This window comes from Schistocerca gregaria, chromosome 4, assembly GCF_023897955.1.
Source record: "Schistocerca gregaria isolate iqSchGreg1 chromosome 4, iqSchGreg1.2, whole genome shotgun sequence".
NCBI classification, from domain to species: Eukaryota; Metazoa; Arthropoda; class Insecta; order Orthoptera; family Acrididae; genus Schistocerca; species Schistocerca gregaria.
The window spans coordinates 390,595,345-390,616,526 of NC_064923.1; the positions used below are offsets into that span (position 1 = coordinate 390,595,345).

At 42.2% G+C, this 21,182-nt stretch overlaps 1 protein-coding gene across 1 annotated transcript in view; it reads right to left on the reverse strand.

Annotated features, from left to right (window-relative positions):
• Positions 1-21,182, reverse strand: part of LOC126268112 (F-box/WD repeat-containing protein 7-like) — a 128,191-nt gene that overhangs the window by 37,923 nt on the left and 69,086 nt on the right. Inside the window, exons 8-9 of the mRNA XM_049973631.1 lie at positions 12,921-13,102; positions 5,583-5,808 (exon numbers count right to left, since the gene is read on the reverse strand). Of these exons, the coding sequence (XP_049829588.1) occupies positions 5,583-5,808; positions 12,921-13,102 (408 nt within the window). The remainder of the gene's footprint in view (positions 1-5,582; positions 5,809-12,920; positions 13,103-21,182) is intronic.

Here is a 21,182-nt window from a genome sequence, read left to right on the forward strand (position 1 = left end):
CAATACCTTCGCTGTGCAGTGCCGATGGTACTGTTACCGACGACTGTGCCGCTAAAGCGGAGTTATTGAACGCAGTTTTCCGAAATTCCTTCACCAGGGAAGACTAATGGAATATTCCAGAATTTGAAACACGAACAGCTGCTAGCATGAGTTTCTTAGAAGTAGATACCTTAGGGGTTGCGAAGCAACTCAAATCGCTTGATACGGGCAAGTCTTCAGGTCCAGATTGTATACCGATTAGGTTCCTTTCAGATTACGCTGATACTATAGCTCCCTACTTAGCACTCATATACAACCGCTCGCTCACCGATAGATCTGTACCTACAGATTGGAAAATTGCACAGGTCGCACCAGTTTCAAGAAGGGTAGTAGGAGTAATCCATTTAACTACAGACCTATATCATTGACGTTGGTTTGCGGTAGGGTTTTGGAGCATATACTGTATTCAAACATTATGAATCACCTCGAAGGGAACGATCTATTGACACGTAATCAGCATGGCTTCAGAAAACATCGCTCTTGTGCAACGCAGCTAGCTCTTTATTCGCACGAAGTAATGGCCGCTATCGACAGGGGATCTCAAGTTGATTCCGTATTTCTAGATTTCCAGAAAGCTTTTGACACCGTTCCTCACAAGCGACTTCTAAACAAGCTGCGGAGCTATGGGGTATCGTCTCAGTTGTGCGACTGGATTCGTGATTTCCTGTCAGGAAGGTCGCAGTTCGTAGTAATAGACGGCAAATCATCGAGTAAAACTGAAGTGATATCAGGTGTTCCCCAGGGAAGCGTCCTGGGACCTTGCTGTTCCTGATCTATATAAATGACCTGGGTGACAATCTGAGCACTTCTCTTAGATTGTTCGCAGATGATGCTGTAATTAACCGTCTAGTAAGGTCATCCGAAGACCAGTATCAGTTGCAAAGCGATTTAGAAAAGATTGCTGTATGGTGTGTCAGGTGGCAGTTGACGCTAAATAACGAAAAGTGAGAGATGATCCACATGAGTTCCAAAATAAATCCGTTGGAATTCGATTACTCGATAAATAGTACAATTCTCAAGGCTGTCAATTCAACTAAGTACCTGGGTGTTAAAATAACGAACAACTTCAGTTGGAAGGACCACATAGATAATATTGTCGGGAAGGCGAGCCAAAGGTTGCGTTTCATTGGCAAGACACTTAGAAGATTCAACAAGTCCACTGAAGAGAGAGCTTACACTACACTCATTCGTCCTGTGTTAGAATATTGCTGCGCGGTGTGGGATCCTTACCAGGTGGGATTGACGGAGGACATCGAAAGGGTGCAAAAAAGGGCAGCTCGTTTTGTATTATCACGTTATAGGGGAGAGAGTGTGGCAGATATGATACACAAGTTGGGATGGAAGTCATTACAGCATAGACGTTTTTCGTCGCGGCGAGACCTTTTTATGAAATTTCAGTCTCCAACTCTCTCTTACGAATGCGAAAATATTTTGTTGAGCCCAACCTACATAGGTAGGAATGATCATCAAAATAAAATAAGAGAAATCAGAGCTCGAACAGAAAGGTTTAGGTGTTCGTTTTTCCCGCTCGCTGTTCGGGAGTGGAATAGTAGAGAGATAGCATGATTGTGGTTCGATGAACCCTCTGCCAAGCACTTAAATGTGAATTGCAGAGTAGTCATGTAGATGTAGATGTAATGGTGGTGGTACATGACAATGTCCACTTCCCACATATGCATTGTGTTCTCCAATACCACAATGTAACTTTATCATTTGCCACATAGTGTGTTTAGGAATCATAAAAAAACTAGGGGTAGTACCATTACTCTAGTGATTGGGCGCTGCAGTGAAGATTCTAGCAACAGCACACAATGTTCAGAGTATTTATGTTCTGTGGTATACGTTTAGTCTCTGGGCTTGTTGTAACTAGTTATTCCTTGGCCTTAAATAATAAATGTGTTAGGCTGTCTGGATACATCGCTTTATCAGTACTACTTTCCTGGTATAGAACAAATACGCAACTTTATAGGTGACCCCAATGTGGTCAGAATATGTAACGCGACCAGAAGCAACTTCAATGCGTTGTTTCAAGCACCTGACTCACTTGAAACAACTGCACCAGCTGCATTGCACTGCGTATTTCTTATTGGGACCAAAGTCATATCTCCATGACAGAGATGTCACCTATGACCAAGCTACCAAGAAGTGAGACAATTTCCTGGCATTATAAAATTTCTATTACTATTTTATATGTATCCACGTACAGTTGAAGCCTCCATTCAACAATTTGTTGGGAGGTGCTCTGAAACTGAAGGATGAAATCTTATGGACCTCTGAGAATGAAGTAGTTTCACAATAGTGAGAACAGCTATAACTTGAACTATGGTATTAGTGCAACTGGTAGCCGAGGACCTCTTCACTTTGATGGTACATGCAGTGGCAACTGTGACAGGTATCATACTACAGCATCAAACCGAACAGTGTTGACAACCTCTTGCATTTTTCAGCGAAGAACTTTAACCAGAACAACAAGGCTGTTCAACATATAATTGTGAGCTTTATGCAGCATATCCTGCCACAAAGATATTTCATTATATGCTCAAAGGGAAGCAGTTTACTTTGATTACCAAACACAAACCATGGATGTTTGCTTTTCATCAGAAGCCAGACAAGACATCAATACAATTGCTATGCGCCTTAGAGTAGATCAGCCAATTTACAATGCACGTTATTCACATGCAGCGTAAGTTGAATATTCCAGTGAACACTCTCTCTCATAACATACGGCTCACAGTTGCAATGGACTATGAAGCCGTCGCATATTGACAACATCTTGATCTGGAGCAGACAACTGGCGTGCACCTCCAACATGTTTCAGGAACCTCGGCAAACATACAATAGCACTGTGGTGTTTCAACAGTAAAGACATGACGGTTTGTGCCCCAGTAGTCTTAAATCGAGACTGCATAACTTTGTACATCTAGGGGTTCATGGTAAAGTAAATCTCGTGAAGTGTGCTCTCATGTGGCCAGGTATGAACAAACAAAAGTTGTTAGATGTTTGTTTGACAGTGCACTGCTTGCCAGATGAATACCATCACTTGACATGTCAAAGCTCCACCTGGAACATTTATACCACATAATCAACAATTCGAGCACATCCATTTAGACATAATCGGACCGTTATCACCATCTGAAGGATTCACATACTGTCTCACAGCCATCAACTGCTTTCTGCTTGGTCTTCCCTGAGATTAACATAACTGTTGAAACAGTGGCAACCAAGTTCTTTCAAGGATAGATTGCCCATTTAGGTGTGCCTCTTCAGGTCACAACAGATCATGGCTGCAAATTTGAGTCTTATTTGTTTAAAGTATTTGCACTGTTAGGCACGAAGTATATCCATACTACAGCTTACCGTCTTGCAGCTGACATGTGGAAAGACTGCTCCAGCAACTGAAGGCAGCAATAAGATGTAATGATTTGCCTCATTGGACAGAAGCATTATCCAACGTGCTTCTCAGCCTCTAAGCATCCAAAAACCTTAAGGCTGAAGCGGCTGATCTCGTGTATGACCAAAAAAATTATTAAAATGTGAATTCCTTGAGAATACACCTAATGACTACGTTGATGCATCGGACTTTGTCTCGAAGCTACAGGCACAAATCCAGAAACTCTGCTGCATCAAAGGGCTAACTCAGTCATCATCTTTCATTTTCAAGGACCGAGCAACATGTCACACAGTCTTTATCAGCACAGCACGGTACGCAAACCACTCCAACCCCTATACAGCGGTCCTTACACAGTCCTGGACAGGGAAGACAAGATGAACAAGGCTGACATTTGGGATATTTCCAACACAGTCTCTATGGACACTTAAAACCTACATTTTGTAGCTCTCACCCATTGGCACAGGCAACTTAGATGCTACACCTACTCTGAATACTGCACCCTCATTTACCATTAACCAACCAGACACGAACCAGTCATAACAATCAATGAACGACAGATACTACTGCGGACACGATTCTTCCGCAACATGCAACAAATGGAAGTTCACAAAATAACGCACCCAGCTACATGAAGCAATGATCATGTGAGCGGGATGCCACATTTGCATCAATACCCAATACCACTGACACTAGTGCGCGAGTGATGTAGTGATCAGGTGTTTCAGAGAAGATCATAGTGACAGCACACATTGTTCGAAGTATTTATGTACAGTGATGTGTGTTTGCTCTTTGGGTTCATAGTAGTTAGTTACTCCTTGGTCTTAAATAAAAACGTGGTATCCTATATAGAGAGATCACTTTATCAGTAATATTGTCCTTGTACATCACAAGCACACAACATTGATACAAATGATTATCAGCTGGTACTCTTCCACCATCATTTTCATTATGGCTCTCTTCATGTTCTTAGCATTTCCGCTACAATTTCTATCAATATCTAGCCAATAATTAACTTATCTTATTCCTAAAGTTACGTTGTTGCACTGAACCCTCACCCACAGATATTAACAAAAAGATTGAATGTCCTTATTTAACATTCAGTGTAGGCTTTTGTAGTGTACTATCAAAGAACTTTATAGTTTCTACAGTAGAGCTGGTACAAGGGGCAAAGGGAGAGACTGAAACTGGACAGTAAAGAAAGAATCAGTGTTCTCTGTGAGTACTGTTCCTGGAAAATTTATCACTTAAATAATGAACAAATCTGTATCTTTTTTTTACTTGATTAACATAAACATGTGGATTGCATTATTGCACATGTTCAATTTTTTGTTACCTCAACATATCCACCAGGAAAGAAATGCACAAAAATATAATTGGTGTCAATATGTTTGCTAAGGAAGAAAGTGGGATCATTTGGCAAAAATATTAATACAAATATACTGTCTGCATTGATGTCTGATGTTGCTGCAGTCTTTTCCAAGGATATTTTGTAGAAACGTTGCACATTTAACCTTGTTATGTGAGAAGGGTACAACAAGGAAAACAAAAGTCTTAATGAACACTTTTGTTGATCATGATTTAAAAAATTGTTATTTAAAAATGTGAATGAAAATGTGGGTATCCATTACCATCAAACAAACATCTAAAGATTTACGCATAATCTGGAGACAGTCTGACATAAATAAATAACAAATCAACACATTTTCATAGCAAACCGGAATTGCTAGTGTGATTTCAGACATTCAGCATTCATTGATGTGCATGTTAGCAAGATACTTTTAAGTGTAGAAATAATGGAATGAACAGTGAGCTAGTTCCAACTTTCTCAATACTGAAGCAAGTAGCTAGTTTCCTCCTGTTTACAGCTAGTTTCTTACCTAGCACAACAAACGTATCTCCTCAACCAGGAAAAATTGTTTTGCACATTTTGAGAAATTTGCTCCCTGTGTACATTTGTTAAGTGCTTAGAGGGATGACAAAGTTCACATTACTATGAAATCTCAGCTGCCCCTGTGTAATAATGATAACACAATGTTCAAGATATTACATCTATCACACATTCTGAGCTACTTTAAGTTATTAAAAATTTTTCTACATTAACTGTTTTAATTAAAAATACTTTTAGCTCAACAGCTACAGAAGCCATACTGACCTGAAGGGAGTACACTCTGTTTGTATGCCCCTGCAACGTGTGCAGACATTCTTCACGTTCAGGATTCCACACTTTCACCATATAATCATATGCTCCACTGACTACCAACCGCCCATCATATTGCACACAGCGAACAGCCGCCAAATGTCCTACCAGAACATGGAGGCACTCACCGGAGTCAATGTTCCACACACGTAGTGTTGCATCCCGTGAACCACTGACGACCCTACAAAACACACAAATAACATTACTTCAATTACTTTTAATGTGAGCTTGCAAGCTAGGGATGTGCGCCCCTTCTATGAAGTTTATACATTTTACATGGGTCTTTGAAGAAAATAAGACCCAAAACAAAAACAGTATGACAAGTACAAAAAGCAGTGCCTATGGTATTAACAAGTACAATGCAATGTTCCTTCCAACACGCATGACAAGTATTTATAAACAAATAAGCAGTGAAGTTGGTTGCAAAAAGTCACTTACAAGGGCCTAGCACGAGAGCCTTAATTATGTCCTTGTTAGGGTTAAGATAAAACACTAAGATGTTCATGCTGTGTAGCTGTTAGTATCCAGAATGCAACAACCTCAGTGGATATTTATGAAGATTGGCTAGGCCTCTCACCAACCCACATCACAGAACTGCTACTGCTCTAAGTACATTTAAATGCATTACAAAAAGAGTGACTGCAAAATGACAATATTCACGTGAGGTGCCACCTAGCATGTGTTTAGCATGTAAACTGTTGTTGATCTAAGGCTCCCAGATTTAGAAGCAGCTGGGCCTAGGTTTGGACTGCTGTGAGCACAGCTACGATTAGGTTTAGGACTACTCATGTGGTTCACCAAACTCTTTGGGTCCTTGGGTCCTGGTAGGATGAGGTACCATGGGTTGGTAGTCTTAGACCTTAATACCACTGAGTTCATGGGACATTGGTTGCTTACCTGGCTCATCAGACTATTTGGCGTTTTAGACAGAGTGAACGATAGCAATGGTCTTAAGCCATGAGGCACATAGATCTTGCCACAACGATTTTGCCTAGACAGAATATAGATCTTAGGAACACATGAAGGACCCAGTCACAAAGGGTGCAGGTTGAACACAAGAAGAACGTAGATACAGGAACCATTGATGTAACAGTTGTAAATTGTCGTAGCTGTGTTGGGAAAGTACCAGAGCTCCAAGCACTAATAGAAAGCACTGATGCTCAAATCGTTATAGGCACTGAAAACTGGCTAAAGCCAGATATAAGGTCAGTCAAAATTTTTGCGAAGAACCTAACTGTGTTCCAAAAGGATAGGCTAAACACGGTTGGCGGTGGCATGTTTGTTGCTGTTAGAAGTGGTTTAACTCATCACGAAATTGAAGTAGATACTTCCTATGAGTTAGTATGGACAGAGATCATTGTTCGCAACAGGAATAAAATAATAATTGGATCCTTTTACCGACCTCCCAATTCAGATGATACAGTTGCTGAAAGATTCAGAGAAAACATGAGTTTGATTTCAAACGCGTACCCTCGGTATGTTGGCAGAAATACATGTTTAATTCCGGAGGTATGCATAAAATATCATCCAAAATTGTGCTAAACGCATTCTCTGAAAATTATTTTGAGCAGTTAGTTCATGAGCCCACGCAAATAGTAAATTGGTTGTGAAAACAGACTTGCTTGACCTCTTAGCAGTAAATAATCCTGAGTTAATAATGATCATCAAAACTGATTCAGGTATTAGTGAATACAAGGTTATCATAGTGAGATGGAATATTGTAATCCCCAAATCCTCGAAAAATAAGCAAAAAATATACCTATTCAAAAAAGCAGATAAAAATTCACTTGACGCCTTCCTAAGAGACAATCTCCACTCATTTCAAATTAATAACGTAAGTGTAGACCACATGTGGTTTACATTCAAAGAAATGGTATGGGCAGCAATTGAGAGATTTATATCAAATAAATTAACAAATGATGGAGCTGATCCTCCTTTGTACACAAAATGGGTTAGAACACTGTTGCAAACACAACAAAACAAAAATGGTAAATTTAAACAGACACAAAATCCCCAAGATTGGCGATCTTTTACAGAAGCTTGAAATTTAGTGTGGACTTCAATGCGAGATGCTTATAACTGTTTCCACAACGAAACTGTCTCCAAACCAAGCAGAAAATCCAAAGAGATTCTGGTCATACATGATTCTGGTCATACATGAAGTATGTTAGCGGCAACAAACACTCAATGCCTTCTATGCGCAATAGCAATGGAGATACTATCGAAGACAGTGCTGCCAAAGCACAATTACTAAACACAGCCTTCCAAAATGCCTTCACAAAAGAAGACTAAGTAAATATTCCAGAATTCAAATCGATAAGCCAACATGAGTAACGTAGAAGCAAATATCCTCAGAGTAGTGAAGCAACTTAAATCACTTAATAAAAGCAAGTCTTCTGGTCCAGACTGTATACCAATTAGCTTCCTTTCAGAGTATGCTGATGTATTAGCTCCATACTTAATCATATACACCCATTCGCTAGACGAATGATCCAGACCCAAACACTGGAAAGTTGCACAGGTCATAATACCAATATTCAAGAAAGGTAGTAGGAGTAATCCACTAAGTTACAGGCCCATATTGCTAACGTCAATATGCAGTAGGATTTTGGAACATTTATTGTTTCATATATTGTATCATATCAGCGCACACTCTGCTGTAGAGTGAAAATTTCATTCTAGAAACAACCGCCAGGCTGCGGCTAAGCCATGTCTCGGCAATATCCTTTCTTTCAGGAGTGCTAGTTCTGAAAGGTTCACAGGAGAGCTTCTGTAAAGTTTGGAAAGTAGGAGACGAGGTACTGGCGGAATTAAAGCTGTGAGGACGGTGCACGAGTCGTGCTTGGTAGCTCAGTTGGTAGAGCACTTTCCCACGAAAGGCAAAGGTCCCGAGTTCGAGTCTCGGTCCGGCACACAGTTTTAATCTGCCAGGAAGTTTCATATCAGTGCACACTCCGCTGTAGAGTGAAAATTTCACTCTAGAAACATATATTGTGTTCCAACATAATGAATTACCTCGAAGAAAACTGTCTATTGACACACAGTCAACATGGGTTTAGAAAACATCGTTCCTGTGAAAGACAACTATCTCTTTATCCGCATGAAGTGTTGAGTGCTACTGACAAGGGATTTCAAATTGATTCTGTATTTCTGGAAGGCTTTTGACACTGTACCACAGAAGCGGCTCATAGTGAAATTGGGTGCTTATGGAATATCGTCTCGTTTATGTGACTGGATTTGTGATTTCCTGTCAGAGGTCACAGTTCATAGTAATTGACGTAAAGTCATCGAGTAAAACAGATTTCTGGTGTTCCCCAAGGTAGTGTTATAGTTCGTCTCCCAAATCACTTATCTATATAAGGAACAGCAATCTGAGCAGCCATCTTCGGTTGTTTGCAGATGACACTGTCATTTATCGATTAATAAAGTCATCAGAAGATCAAAACAAACTACAAAACGATTTAAAAAAGATATCTGGATGGTGCAAAAAGGGGCATTTGACACTAAATATAGAAAAGTGTGAGGTCATCCACGAGTGCTAAAAGGAACTCTTTAATCTTCTGTTACATGATAAATCAGTCTAATCTAAAAGCCGTAAATTCAACTAAATACCTACGTATTACCATTACGAACAACTTAAATTGGAAGGAACACATAGAAAATGTTGGGGGGGAAAGCTAACCGAATACTGCGTTTTATTGGCAGGACACTTGGAAAACGTAACAGACCTACTAAGGAGACTGCCTACACTATGCTTGTATGTCCTCTTTTAGAATACTGCTGCGTGGTGTGGACGGAGTACATCGAAAAAGTTCAAAGAAAGGCAGCATGTTTCATTTTATTGCAAAATATGGGAAAGAGTGGCACAGAAATGATACAGGATTTGGGCTTAACATCATTAAAAGGAAGACTTTTTCGTTGAGACGGAATCTTATCTAGAAATTCCAATCACCAACTTTCACCTCCGAATGCGAAAATATTTTGTTGACACTGACCTACATAGGGAGGAATGATCACCATGATAAAATAAGAGAAATCAGAGCTTGTACAGAATAATATGGTTGTTCACTCTTTCCGCGTGCTATACGAGATTGGAATAAGAGAGAATGGTGAAGGTTGTTCGATGAACCCTCTTCTAGGCACTTAAATGGGATTTGCAGAGTATCCACGTGGATGTAGAACTGCTTTTACTACTCTGAACTTAGGGGCAATGAATTCCACAACCTTAGGACCTAACATAAGGTACCTGAGTTAAATAATGTCAAATGGGATAGAGCAAGATTATCGAAAAGGTAATAAAAAGAAGACACACAACACAAACGAGGCATAGGTTTTTTTAGAGAACAATGTGTGTGTGTGTGTGTGTGTGTGTGTGTGTGTGTGTGTGTAGAGGGGGGGGGGCTCTAAGTTATTGGTTTTATTGTAACATGGAAACTTGTTTGCATATCCTGAAGGAATAACAAACAGAATTACAAGACCTTTTTTTAAAAAAAAAAATTAAAAGATATTCCATGAAAATTATTCAACTGTATGCATCAATGTGCTCACTTTGATTGGTAAGGGGAAAAAAGGGGTGGTAAAGTTGGGGGGGGGGGGGGGGGAAGAGGGGGTGACAAAGTTGAGATTTATTTGTTGTAGAATCTTAGAACATATTCTGAGTTGAAACTTAATAAGCTATCTTACACAGAATGATATCCTCAATGTCAACCATCATGAATTCGAAAAACATCGATTATGTGAAACCCAACTTGTACTTTTCTCACATGATGTACCGAAAACTTTGGATCAAGGCAACCAGGTAGATGCACGATTTCTTGATTTCCAAAAAGCATTCAACTACACTTACTATCAAAAGCACAACTGTATGCGTTATCAAGTGAAATCTGAGGAGTTTTTGGTAGGGAGGGCACAGCATGTTATCTTGGATGGAGAGTCATTATCAGATGCAGAACTAGCTTCAGGTGTACCCCAGGGAAGTAAGTTGGGACTCTTTCTGTTCATGTTGTATACTAATGACCTTGCAAACAACATTAATAGTAAAATCAGGCTTTTTGTAGATGATGCAGTTATCTATAATGAAGTACAATCTGAAAGAAGCTGCATAAATATTCACTCTGATTTTGACAAGATTTCAACGTGGCACTGAGATTGGCAACTCGCACTAAACATTCAGAAATGTAAAATTTTGCTCTTCACAAAATGAAAAAAATGTAGTATCCAAAGACTATAACATAAATGTAGTATCCTAAGACTATAATATAGATGAGTCACTGCTGGAATTTGCCAACTCATACAAATAGATAAGTGTAACACTTTGCAGGGGTACGAAATGGAATGATCACACAGGGTCAGCAGTGGAAAATCAGGCCCAACGGGGGGAGGGGGGAGGGGGTGTACACATATACACTAAATAGCCAAAGAAAACTGGTACACCTGCCTAATATCTTGTAGATGCCCCACGAGCAAGCAGAAGTGCCACAACATGATATCGCATTCCTGGAGCCACTCTAACAATTATGGACATATGGGATGTTGCATTGTCCTGCTGAAATTGCCCAAGTCCATCGAAATGCACAATGGATATAAATGGATGTATGATTTGCAGTGCCGGTGTTATTCTGATGACAATGCAATGCGGTGACCACAGCCAGATGAATTCGCAACTGCGAATATTGACAACAATCAGCTGTAGAATACAATATCTGATCTCTATGGAAATACACATAATGGATGTGCGAGTGTAGATTGTAGACGCATGGTTGACAACATATGGATGTTTGGGTCTGAACGTACATCGTGCACAGATAGCCAAGTGGTAAGGTGACCACTCGCGATTAGCGAGAAATCCAGATTCGAGTCCCAGTCCAGCACCAATTTTCAATGTCATCATTCCATTCTACAGTGGATGGTAGTCATTATTCACAGTTGTGAATTCATCTGATATGAATGGATGTAGGTGATCAGACAGGATGCTTATATAGTGTCACCTGTCAGAGTCGTATCTAGATGTATCAGGGGTCCATATCACTCCAACTGCACACGGCCCACACCATTACATAGCCTACACCAGTCTGAACAGTCCCCTGCTGACATGATGATGATGATGATGATGATGATGATGATGATAACACAAACAACCATTTCCCGGGCAGAGAAAATCCCCAATCTATCCGGGAATCAAACCTGGGACACCGTGATCCAGAGACAGCAACGCTAACCACCCGACCATGAGCTGCAGACTCCCTGCTGATTCCATGGATTCATGAGGTGGTCTCCATACCCATACACATCCACTTCCATCCGCTCGATACAATTTGAAATGAGACTCGTTCCACCAGCCAACTTGTTTCCATTCATCAACAGTCCAATGTCAGTGTTGAAGGGCCCAGGCGAAGTGTAAAGCTTTATGTTGTGCAGTCATTGGCTACGAAAGCTCATATGGGTCATGTTCTGCTGAATGGTATGCACGTTGACACTTGTTGATGGCCCAGCATTGAAATCTGCAGCAATTTGTGGAAGGGTTGCACTTCTGTCACACTGAACGATTCTTGTCAGTCGTCGTCGGTCCTGTTCTTGCAGGACCTTTTTCCAGCTGGAGCTATGTCAGAGATCTGATGTTCTGCTGGATTTCTGATATTCACAGCACACTCTTGAAATGGTCGTACAGGAAAAGCCCCACCTATTAATACCATGGAGATGCTGTGACTCACTGCTCGTGCCGACTGTATCACCACATTCAAATTTGCTCACATCTTGGTAACCTGCCACTGTAGCAGCAGTAACTGATCTAACAACTGTGCCAGACAATTGTTGTCTTATATAGGCATTGTTGACCGCAAAATGCTGTTTTCTACCTGTTTACATACCTCTGTATATAATACACATGCCTACACCAGATTCTTTCGTGCTTATGTTTGTGCTACAGCTCCATTGGAATGAGGACCTGTCTAGGGTGGTGTTGGTGAGAGGAAAAAAGGTGTTGGAGTGGAGTACGTGAGGGGTGGAGGGAAAGACAGCAGATAGCTGGGTGGGAGAGTTCGCAAAGTAACACAAAAGGAATGTGGCACTGGTGTGTAAACTGTAGCAATGATTATATATAAGATCAAATCCTTTGTTATTCCACTGGCCTGCTCATTTTACAACCATTAGTTTGCAGTTTATTCATTTGTTTAATTCCTTAATGAGAGGAGGAAGGAAATAAATGCTAATACAACTGCAGTTTCTGGAATCACTTTTTGTGATTGTGTTTTGCGAACTGTCAACCTGTGGAAACACACTTAAGAAAGTACTCACTTTTTTCCATGTAAATGCATACACCGCACGGTAGATGTGTGCCCATAAAGTGTATGAATGCACTGACCAGTCTCGGCATTCCACACTTTCAATGTCCGATCAGTGCTTCCACTAATTATTGTAGTACCCGACATCTGTGAAGACCACACCCCTCCTGTGTGGCCCACAAGGGTACGTAGGCACTGCAACAGAAAGAAATATTTATAACCTTAAACTGGCTGATGAAATCTTTAAACTTCAATAATTTTTTTGGCACAGTTACAGTCTTGGACACCAAATTCCTGCAGCAAATAACTTCATAATATGTGTAAATAAATGAAGAGTTGAATTTTTTTAAATATATTTGCATTGAAAAATGGTAAACTCAAATGTTGTCAAAGAAACTCCCTTTTGAGAGACAAAAAGCCTAAGAGTATGTTGAAAGTTCATCTGACTGGTAGATATACACACAAAAATTACTGTGATTCATTCTTAAGTTATGAAACATTTCTTTTCATCATAAAGGAAAATGGTGATTGCACTCCACTATCAATCCCCATTGATTTCAAAGCCACAACTTCCCACTTTCCTGAAGGTCCACTCCGTACAACTATTTTCAGTATCTACTAGGTTTAAAATAGAGCAACTCTGTGTAGCATAATATAACATGCCAAGTTAAAAATAAATAAATAAATTACACAAAACCACAGTGAACCTCTATGGCAAACCAGAATAACTTTGTATCTTAACAATCTTGTTTGTGTGGTCTTTAGCCCGATGATTGCTTTGATACAGCTCTGCATACAAATCTATTTCACACAAGTTTCTTATAAAAGTAACTACTGATGGGTTGAGTGTGGCCAGGAGAAGGGAATGGGAGAGAAGGTGTTGGTGTGAAGGAATGAGGATAGTGTGTCTCGGACCTGAGTCTAGAACATGAAGATATCAATGAAGCTGAAGCAGACTAACAGTTTGGAGATTTGGGAGGTTAGGAGTGTTTCCTCTGGATGGTTCATAAACGGGTTAGTAGGGAGCGTTCCATGCAGGTGCCAGAGATTTGTTAGAATATTTCCTCTTCAGAGAAGGAATAGTTGTGTGTCAGGATAACGTTAGATGTAGGAGTAATAACGTAGGGGGTTTGGAGTCTGAAGGACCTGGGAAAGGTAGTGTTTAATTGTGGCAAGACCCTGAGTATGAGGGATGTTCGTGTACAGCTATGAGAGTGTGCCCGTTCATCATCCAAAACCACAAAGGACTGGAACAACTGAACCACATCCTTCATCATGCCCTCCAATGAGGGACATCCTACCAAAATTCCTTCTCACCCCTCCTACAGTGTATTCCGTCGCCCACCCCACTGCCACAACATGCTACTCCACTCTTATGCTACTTGCAATCCCAGCCCCTTGCCATATCCCTGTGGAAGACCCAGTTCTGAGAAGTGGCCAATCCATTCACCAAGCACTTCCTATTCCAGCACTGTCACAGGCTTATCTTCCCCATCAAAGGGCGAGGCACCTGTGAAAGCACCAATGTCGTATACCAGCTCTGCTACAATCATAGCACAGAGATTTTTTTTATATTGGTATGACTAATAACCAGCAGTCCACCAGGATGAAAGACATCACCAAACTGTGTCCAAGAGTAAAGTGAACCACCATGTGCCACAACATGCAACTAAACATAATATGCTTGATTTCAATGGCTGCCTCAATACTCTGGCCATCTATATTATCCCCTCCACCACCAGCTTTACAGATATGTGCAAATGGAGTTATTCTTACAAGATATTCTCCACTCCCAAAATTATCCCGGTCTCAACCTATGATAACGTACTGTCCTTGTAACTTCCACACAACACTTCCCGGCCCCTGGTGCCCCTATCCTATTGCGTCCTCTCTTTTCATGTCCCATGCCCTCACTGTGTGCTAACATCTGCTAATGCAGTCACCTGTCCATTCCCTTCCCTGCTCTTCTCCTTTTTCACTCCCCTCTTCTCCCCACACACTCCATCTCTTGACACTGCACCAGGCAGTCTCTCCAGGCCACGATCCAGTCTCTGCACATCTCTTCTTTACGTGACAATCTTATTTTGGTCAGAGCTGGTGGTGGTGGTAGTAGTAGTGGCCTTGTGTATTATGTTTTGTTTGTTTGTTTGTTTGTGTTTGTGTGTGTGTGTGTGTGTGTGTGTGTGTGTGTGTGTGTGTGTGTGTGTGTGTGTGTGCGCGCGCGCGCGCTCTTTGCTGAAGAAGGCTTTGGCAAAACATATAATGTTTAACAGTCTTTTTGTTGTGCCTGTCTGCTGCAACTCAACAGGTCATCTTTACAGTGAGTAGCAATCTATCCTTTCCTAATAATGCTGATAAAACAAAAACATTTACAACAGTACATACAACAAACACTATTTTACAGTGTAGTACTCTTCTCTCTCTCTCTCTCTCTCTCTCTCTCTCTCTCTCTCACTCTCTCTGAGGAAGGTAGTTTGTGTTTTTTTGTTTGTTTTAGGACACAAAAAACAACTGGGGTCATATGTGCCCAAGTCAAAACTATAGAACACGAATACAGAGAGGAGAGAAACAACTATATGTCAGTCCCAATGGACAGAATAGGGGACAGCTAAAAACAAGCACGTGGAGAAAGGGCTATAAACAAGTGCATAAGAACACCATACAAAAAGGGAGGTCCAAAACTGTAGATTAAATGGCCATTGCCATATTGCTTTGGTGAATAAAAAGTAAAATGCGGTGGACAGCCGGTGCGTCATTCGCTAAAACAGCTGATAAATCAGATGGCAAACCCAAGCTACAACGTAAATTGTTAAGAAAGGGCATTCCAGCAGGAAGTGGCAGACAGTTAAAATTTGGGCACAATGCGTACGAAGCGGCACGGTAGTGCCACTGAGCAAATGACGACAGCTAAAAAGGCACTGCCCAATATGCAGCCGAGTTAAAATAATCTCCTCCCGGCGGGAGGGCTGAGAGGTTGTCACCCAAGGCACCGGGAGAGGCTTAATAAGACAAAGCTTATTCCCATGAAGGGAGGACCATTGGTGATGCCAAACGGACACCACCACCTGACAGACGGCAACACACAGATCATTGGACGGAATACAGGTACTCATTGGTTGAGGTACGAGGACTGCAGCCTCATTTCCTGGCAAACCGACATGACCAGGGACCCACAGAAATATTTCATTGGCTCCACCATGAGTGAGTAAGTGAGTTTTCCTGGACACACTGCACTAAGGGATGAGCAGTGTACAGCGTACATAGACTTGAGGGCAATGAGTCTGGGCAGAGGACACAATTGGAAAGGCTGTGTCGCCTGATACAAGGTGAAGAGCTCGGCTGTAAATACTGAGAAATGTGCCGGAAGCTAATATCGAAAGACACAGGTGCCAATGATGAAGGCACACCCAACCCCACAGTCGGTCCGAGAGCCATCAGCGTACACAAAGGTACTATTGCGAAGTTCCATACGAAGGTCATGACACAAAGCGATAGACCAAGGCTGGAGTAGTGTCCTCTGGAAGCAAATGGAGGACAACGTTAACATGGGCCGCTTCACGAAGCCAAGTGGTGAAGGGTTCACACCCACTGGAAAGGTTGCAGGTAGCGTGAAGTTAAGCTGCCATAGCAAGTGGCGAAAGCAGACTCCAGGAGGTAACAGAAGAGGGACGAGCCCCAAGGAAGGTAATGTAGAGGAGGAAGGAGAGGAATAAGAGTGTGGGATGGGTGAAAGGAGAGCAGCATATTGCAGGGTAGTAGACTGTTATATGGCAAAAGGAGATGAGGAAATTATAGGATGGAGATGTGATGTGATGGGATGAAAGGAGAGGTAGAGGTAGAGACGGATGGGTTGAATGCTTAAAGGCACCAAACAATGTCATCAGTCGCTCTTATCTTCAACAGATAAGTCAACAAAACTAACAACATAGAAGGACTTAGTGCACGAAACCCAAGGAACGAAAATGCCAAGGTCTACTGAAGATCGACAAAGTCTAGAAAAAGGAACAATGAAGAAGAAAAGTGGGGGAGGGAGAAAGAAATGTGGGTGAGCATCCATTGAGCAGCTAGAGGCGCCCAAACTTAGAAAGTGTGATGGGGACATAACACACCAACAATACCCAGAAATGACAAGCAACAAGGACAAGACAAGAGAAGCACAGGAAAACAGAGGTAGAATACTAAACTGAACAGAACAAAAGAGAAGGGAGAAGTTGAGCAAGAGAGTGGGCAAGACAAGTGCTAGGACAGACCACCAAGCCCAGACAACCGATGCCCATTTAGGGCAGAGGAGCAAACTGATTCCTGCCAACCCCTCAATTGTCTGATAAGACTGAGGTGCCCTACCTTAGAGAGAATGGTAAAAATCCATTTCACGAATAAAGCATAAAGCCAAGTCAGCCACTGAGATATCGCAGGTTAGCATCAGGGGAAGCAAGTTGGGAAGATTTAAGAGTCTGTCACATGGCGGATAGATTAGGGCGGCCCAGCAAAATGTGAATCACTGTGAAACAGGCACTACAACAGCAGTGGGGCAGCCCCTACAACAGAGCAGATGACCATGAGTCAGCAAAGTACGGCCAATTCAGAGCTGGGAGAGGATAGAGTCCTTCCAAGAGGCACACATGGAGGGTACCCACAAATTCGTGATCACTCATAGTTTGTTCAGCAAAGTGAAAGTATACCATTTTGTATTCCAGATCCTTACAACTTATACCAATTGAAGGTCCAATTGTAGAATACCAATATCAAGAGGCAGATTGCCAGTAGCCAATTTGGCCAGCCTGTCAAAGTTTATGGCTCGTAATCCTAAAGCCAGTGTTCTAAAACTCTACAGTTGACACCAACAGATGGTGAGGGTAACACTGATCAAGAGCTTGTAGGCAGATGAGGGGAGACTCACCAGTGCAGGAACAAAAATGATTAAGAGCACGAGAGCTGGCTACCTACTCTGCAGTGAAAAAACTGAAACATCTGGCAAAGAGTGGAGTTCAGTACATTCCACATGAATACAAGCAAAGCCTGAGTGACTGGCAACCACCAAGCCATGAGTACAGACTACTTCTGAAGTCCGCTATGCACCAAGGATAGAGAAAAATTGGCAGCAGAAGGCCTGAGGTTGAACTGAGTCTTTCTGACCTTGTGGTAGATCAAGACAGTGCTCTGTACAAAGATATGCACCATGCAGATATACATGAGAGGGATCAGTGAACTGGTAATAGGAGGGAAAGTTGGAGTTCAGAAAGAAAAGACTAATTGCAGATGCCGATCATAACCCAGACTCTGGCTGCCATTGCAGGAGGTGGATCTCCATATCTGGAAAGAGAAGATGGTAATTCGTGCGCTCTGGGGAGCATGGTAGTTTGTGTACTCTGGGAAGCAGCAAATGCATAATGCATATGCTATAAACTGTTGTTGGCACAAAACTTGCAATGGTGAAACCCCTGCCTCCGCTGGGAGGCTGATCTCACAGCTGGTCCAAAAGGCACCAGTTGCCAGATGTACCCCAAAATGGTCTACGAGGTACATCATCTGTATCAGCGAAGGTATTGCTGAGCCATATGTGAGACTGTCATTATCTAGTTGGAACTAGACCTACACAATGTAGAGCTGCATCAGAGCAGAGAGGGACACACTAAACAGAACCCTACGGAATCCCATTCTACTGCAGATGGAATATACTACAAAAGGCACCAACCTCTATCTTAAATTGGGGCATGAGAGAAAGTTTCAGATAAAAATCGGGAGCAGGCGATGAAGGCCCCACTCATATAAGGTGGCAAGAATGTGGAGCCACCAAGTTGTATCATAAGCTTTATGCAGACCAAAAAGAGACAGCATCAAGGTGATGATGCTGGGAAAAAGCTGTTCGGATAGCAGACTCCATTTGTACTACACTATCTGCAGTGGAGACGCCTCCGTGAAAATCATCCTGGATCAAAGCTAAATGATCCCGGGATTCAAGGATCCAATACTGCCTCCGATGCAACATACACTCCAGTTAACTTTCAGATGACATTGGTTAAACTGATCAGATGATAGCTTTCTATCTGATGAGGCAGTTTATCCTATTTCAGATCTGGAATAATGACACTTTCTTACCATTGGGAAGAGAATTTCTCCTCACTCAAGAGACGGTTAAGTATGTTATGTTGACTATGGACCTTGCCATTGGTGGGGAGGCTCGCATACCTCAGCGATACAGATAGCCATACCGTAGGTGCAACCACAACGGAGGGGTATCTGTTGAGAGGCCAGACAAACATTGGTTCCTGAAGAGGGGCAGCAGCCTGTTCAGTAGTTGCAGGGGCAACAGTCTGGACGATTGACTGACCTGGCCTTGTAACACTAACCAAAACAGCCTTGCTGTACTGGTACTGCGAACGGCTGAAAGCAAGGGGAAACTACAACCATAATTTTTCCCGAGGTCATGCAGCTTTACTGTATGGTTAAATAATGAGGAGGTATTGAATAGAATTGGAGAGAAGAGAAATTGGTGGCACAACTTGACTAGAAGAAGGGATCAGTTGGTAGAGCATATTCTGAGGCATCAAAGGATCACCAAATTGGTATTGGAGGGCAGCATGTAGGGTACAAATCGAAGAGGGAGACCAAGAGATGAATGCACCAAACAGATTCAGAAGGATATAGGTTGCAGTAGGTACTGGGAAATGAAGCATCTTGCACAGGATAGAGTAGCGTGGAGAGCCGCATCAAACCAGTCTCTGGACTTAAGACCACAACAACAACAGCCACCGGTAAGTGTTGAAGCATTTGGCTGTGCACCCAATCCAGTCCAGGAGCCATGTCAGGACACAGAGCAAAGGTGCAGATGAATTTCCACTCACTAAATGTGGTGTTATATGGCTCCAGGTGGTGGGGAATGAAAGATAAAGGAAATCTTTCCAAATGGTTGAGAAGATGGAATGCAGACAGATAAAAGACCAACACTTAGGCCTGGCAAAATTCTCAGCAATAGAGTCTAGGCTGATAGTGAAGGCAACACCATTCAAGGAACCTCCTGACAAATCTTAGGAGGACGAGGGCATAAAATGTGCCAGATATTTGCTCATTAACTGCAAAAAAATGGAGTATGTGGCCCTACGGCAGCAGCATTTAGTTCCGAACAAATATGCTTCTGGAATTTAAAAAGAAAACAGGCTCGGGCACAAATCCGTCTAAAGTCCTGGAAGCAGTTGAGAGATGGATACCCTATGTAGAGTTGGAGGGCACGAAGGCAGTCTATCATAGCCTTGGTGATTTTGAGGGTCCACCCAGGCAGTCTTCTGCAGGGAAAACCCTAGGAAGAAGGAATTGCTGAAGCAGCTGTTGAAAGTATGGCATCGGTCAAACTCTGTACGAACTGATCAAGGCTGTCCTGCAGTGGAGCGAGTGGGATGGCAGCCAAAGAAAAGGCATCCCAATGTGCATTAGTAAAGGCCCATCTGGGAGGGCATCGAGGTGACTGATGCTGCTGAAAAGGTAAGACAATTAGTAACTGATCGCTATCATCATGAACACCTAACAGAATGGAGGGGAGGAATCCAGGGCTGCGACAGAAAAGTCAATGGCTGAGAAAGTGTCATGTGCCACACTAAAGTGCAAGGGACTCCAATGTTTAGATGGTCTTCAACAATCCTGCCCCAGCCAGTGGTCACAGTACAACCCTAAAGATGGTTACGGGCATTAAAATCTCCAAGATGAAGAAAGAGGAGAGGGAGCAGTTAGAGGGCAAGAACAGCAGAAAGCATAGGAGGCCAGTCTGGGGGGAGATAAAGATTGAATACCATTATTGCAGAGTCTAAATCGATCTGAACAACCACTTCTAGTGCAGTATGCAGAGTAACAATGGAAGTAACAATTTCCATGTGCAACAATTTCACCAGAGGCTCGCAAAGGGCCAACCCAGTTCCAGCAGAAGGCTTTGCCAATCAATATCCACAAATGAGATTCTTGCAGTACAACACAAGTGACAGAGTAGAGGGAAACAAGAGACTGCAACTCCAAAAGGTGATGATACTGACTATTACAGTTCCACTGGAAGAGAATAGTACAAGAGGCTGGATGGATTTTGAATGGGCCACAGTCGGTCATTGTGCCAAGTCAGTGTCCGTCACTGGTAAGGATGAAATGACATCCATGAATGTAAAATTGGACCCTGATTGAGAAGGAGGGTCTGGGATGTTGTGGGTCCTGAGACTTGTGAAACTTTTCTTCTCCTTCAGACTGCAAGAGGAAGTGTCATCAGGAAAAACCAAGTTGCAACAGTATCATAATC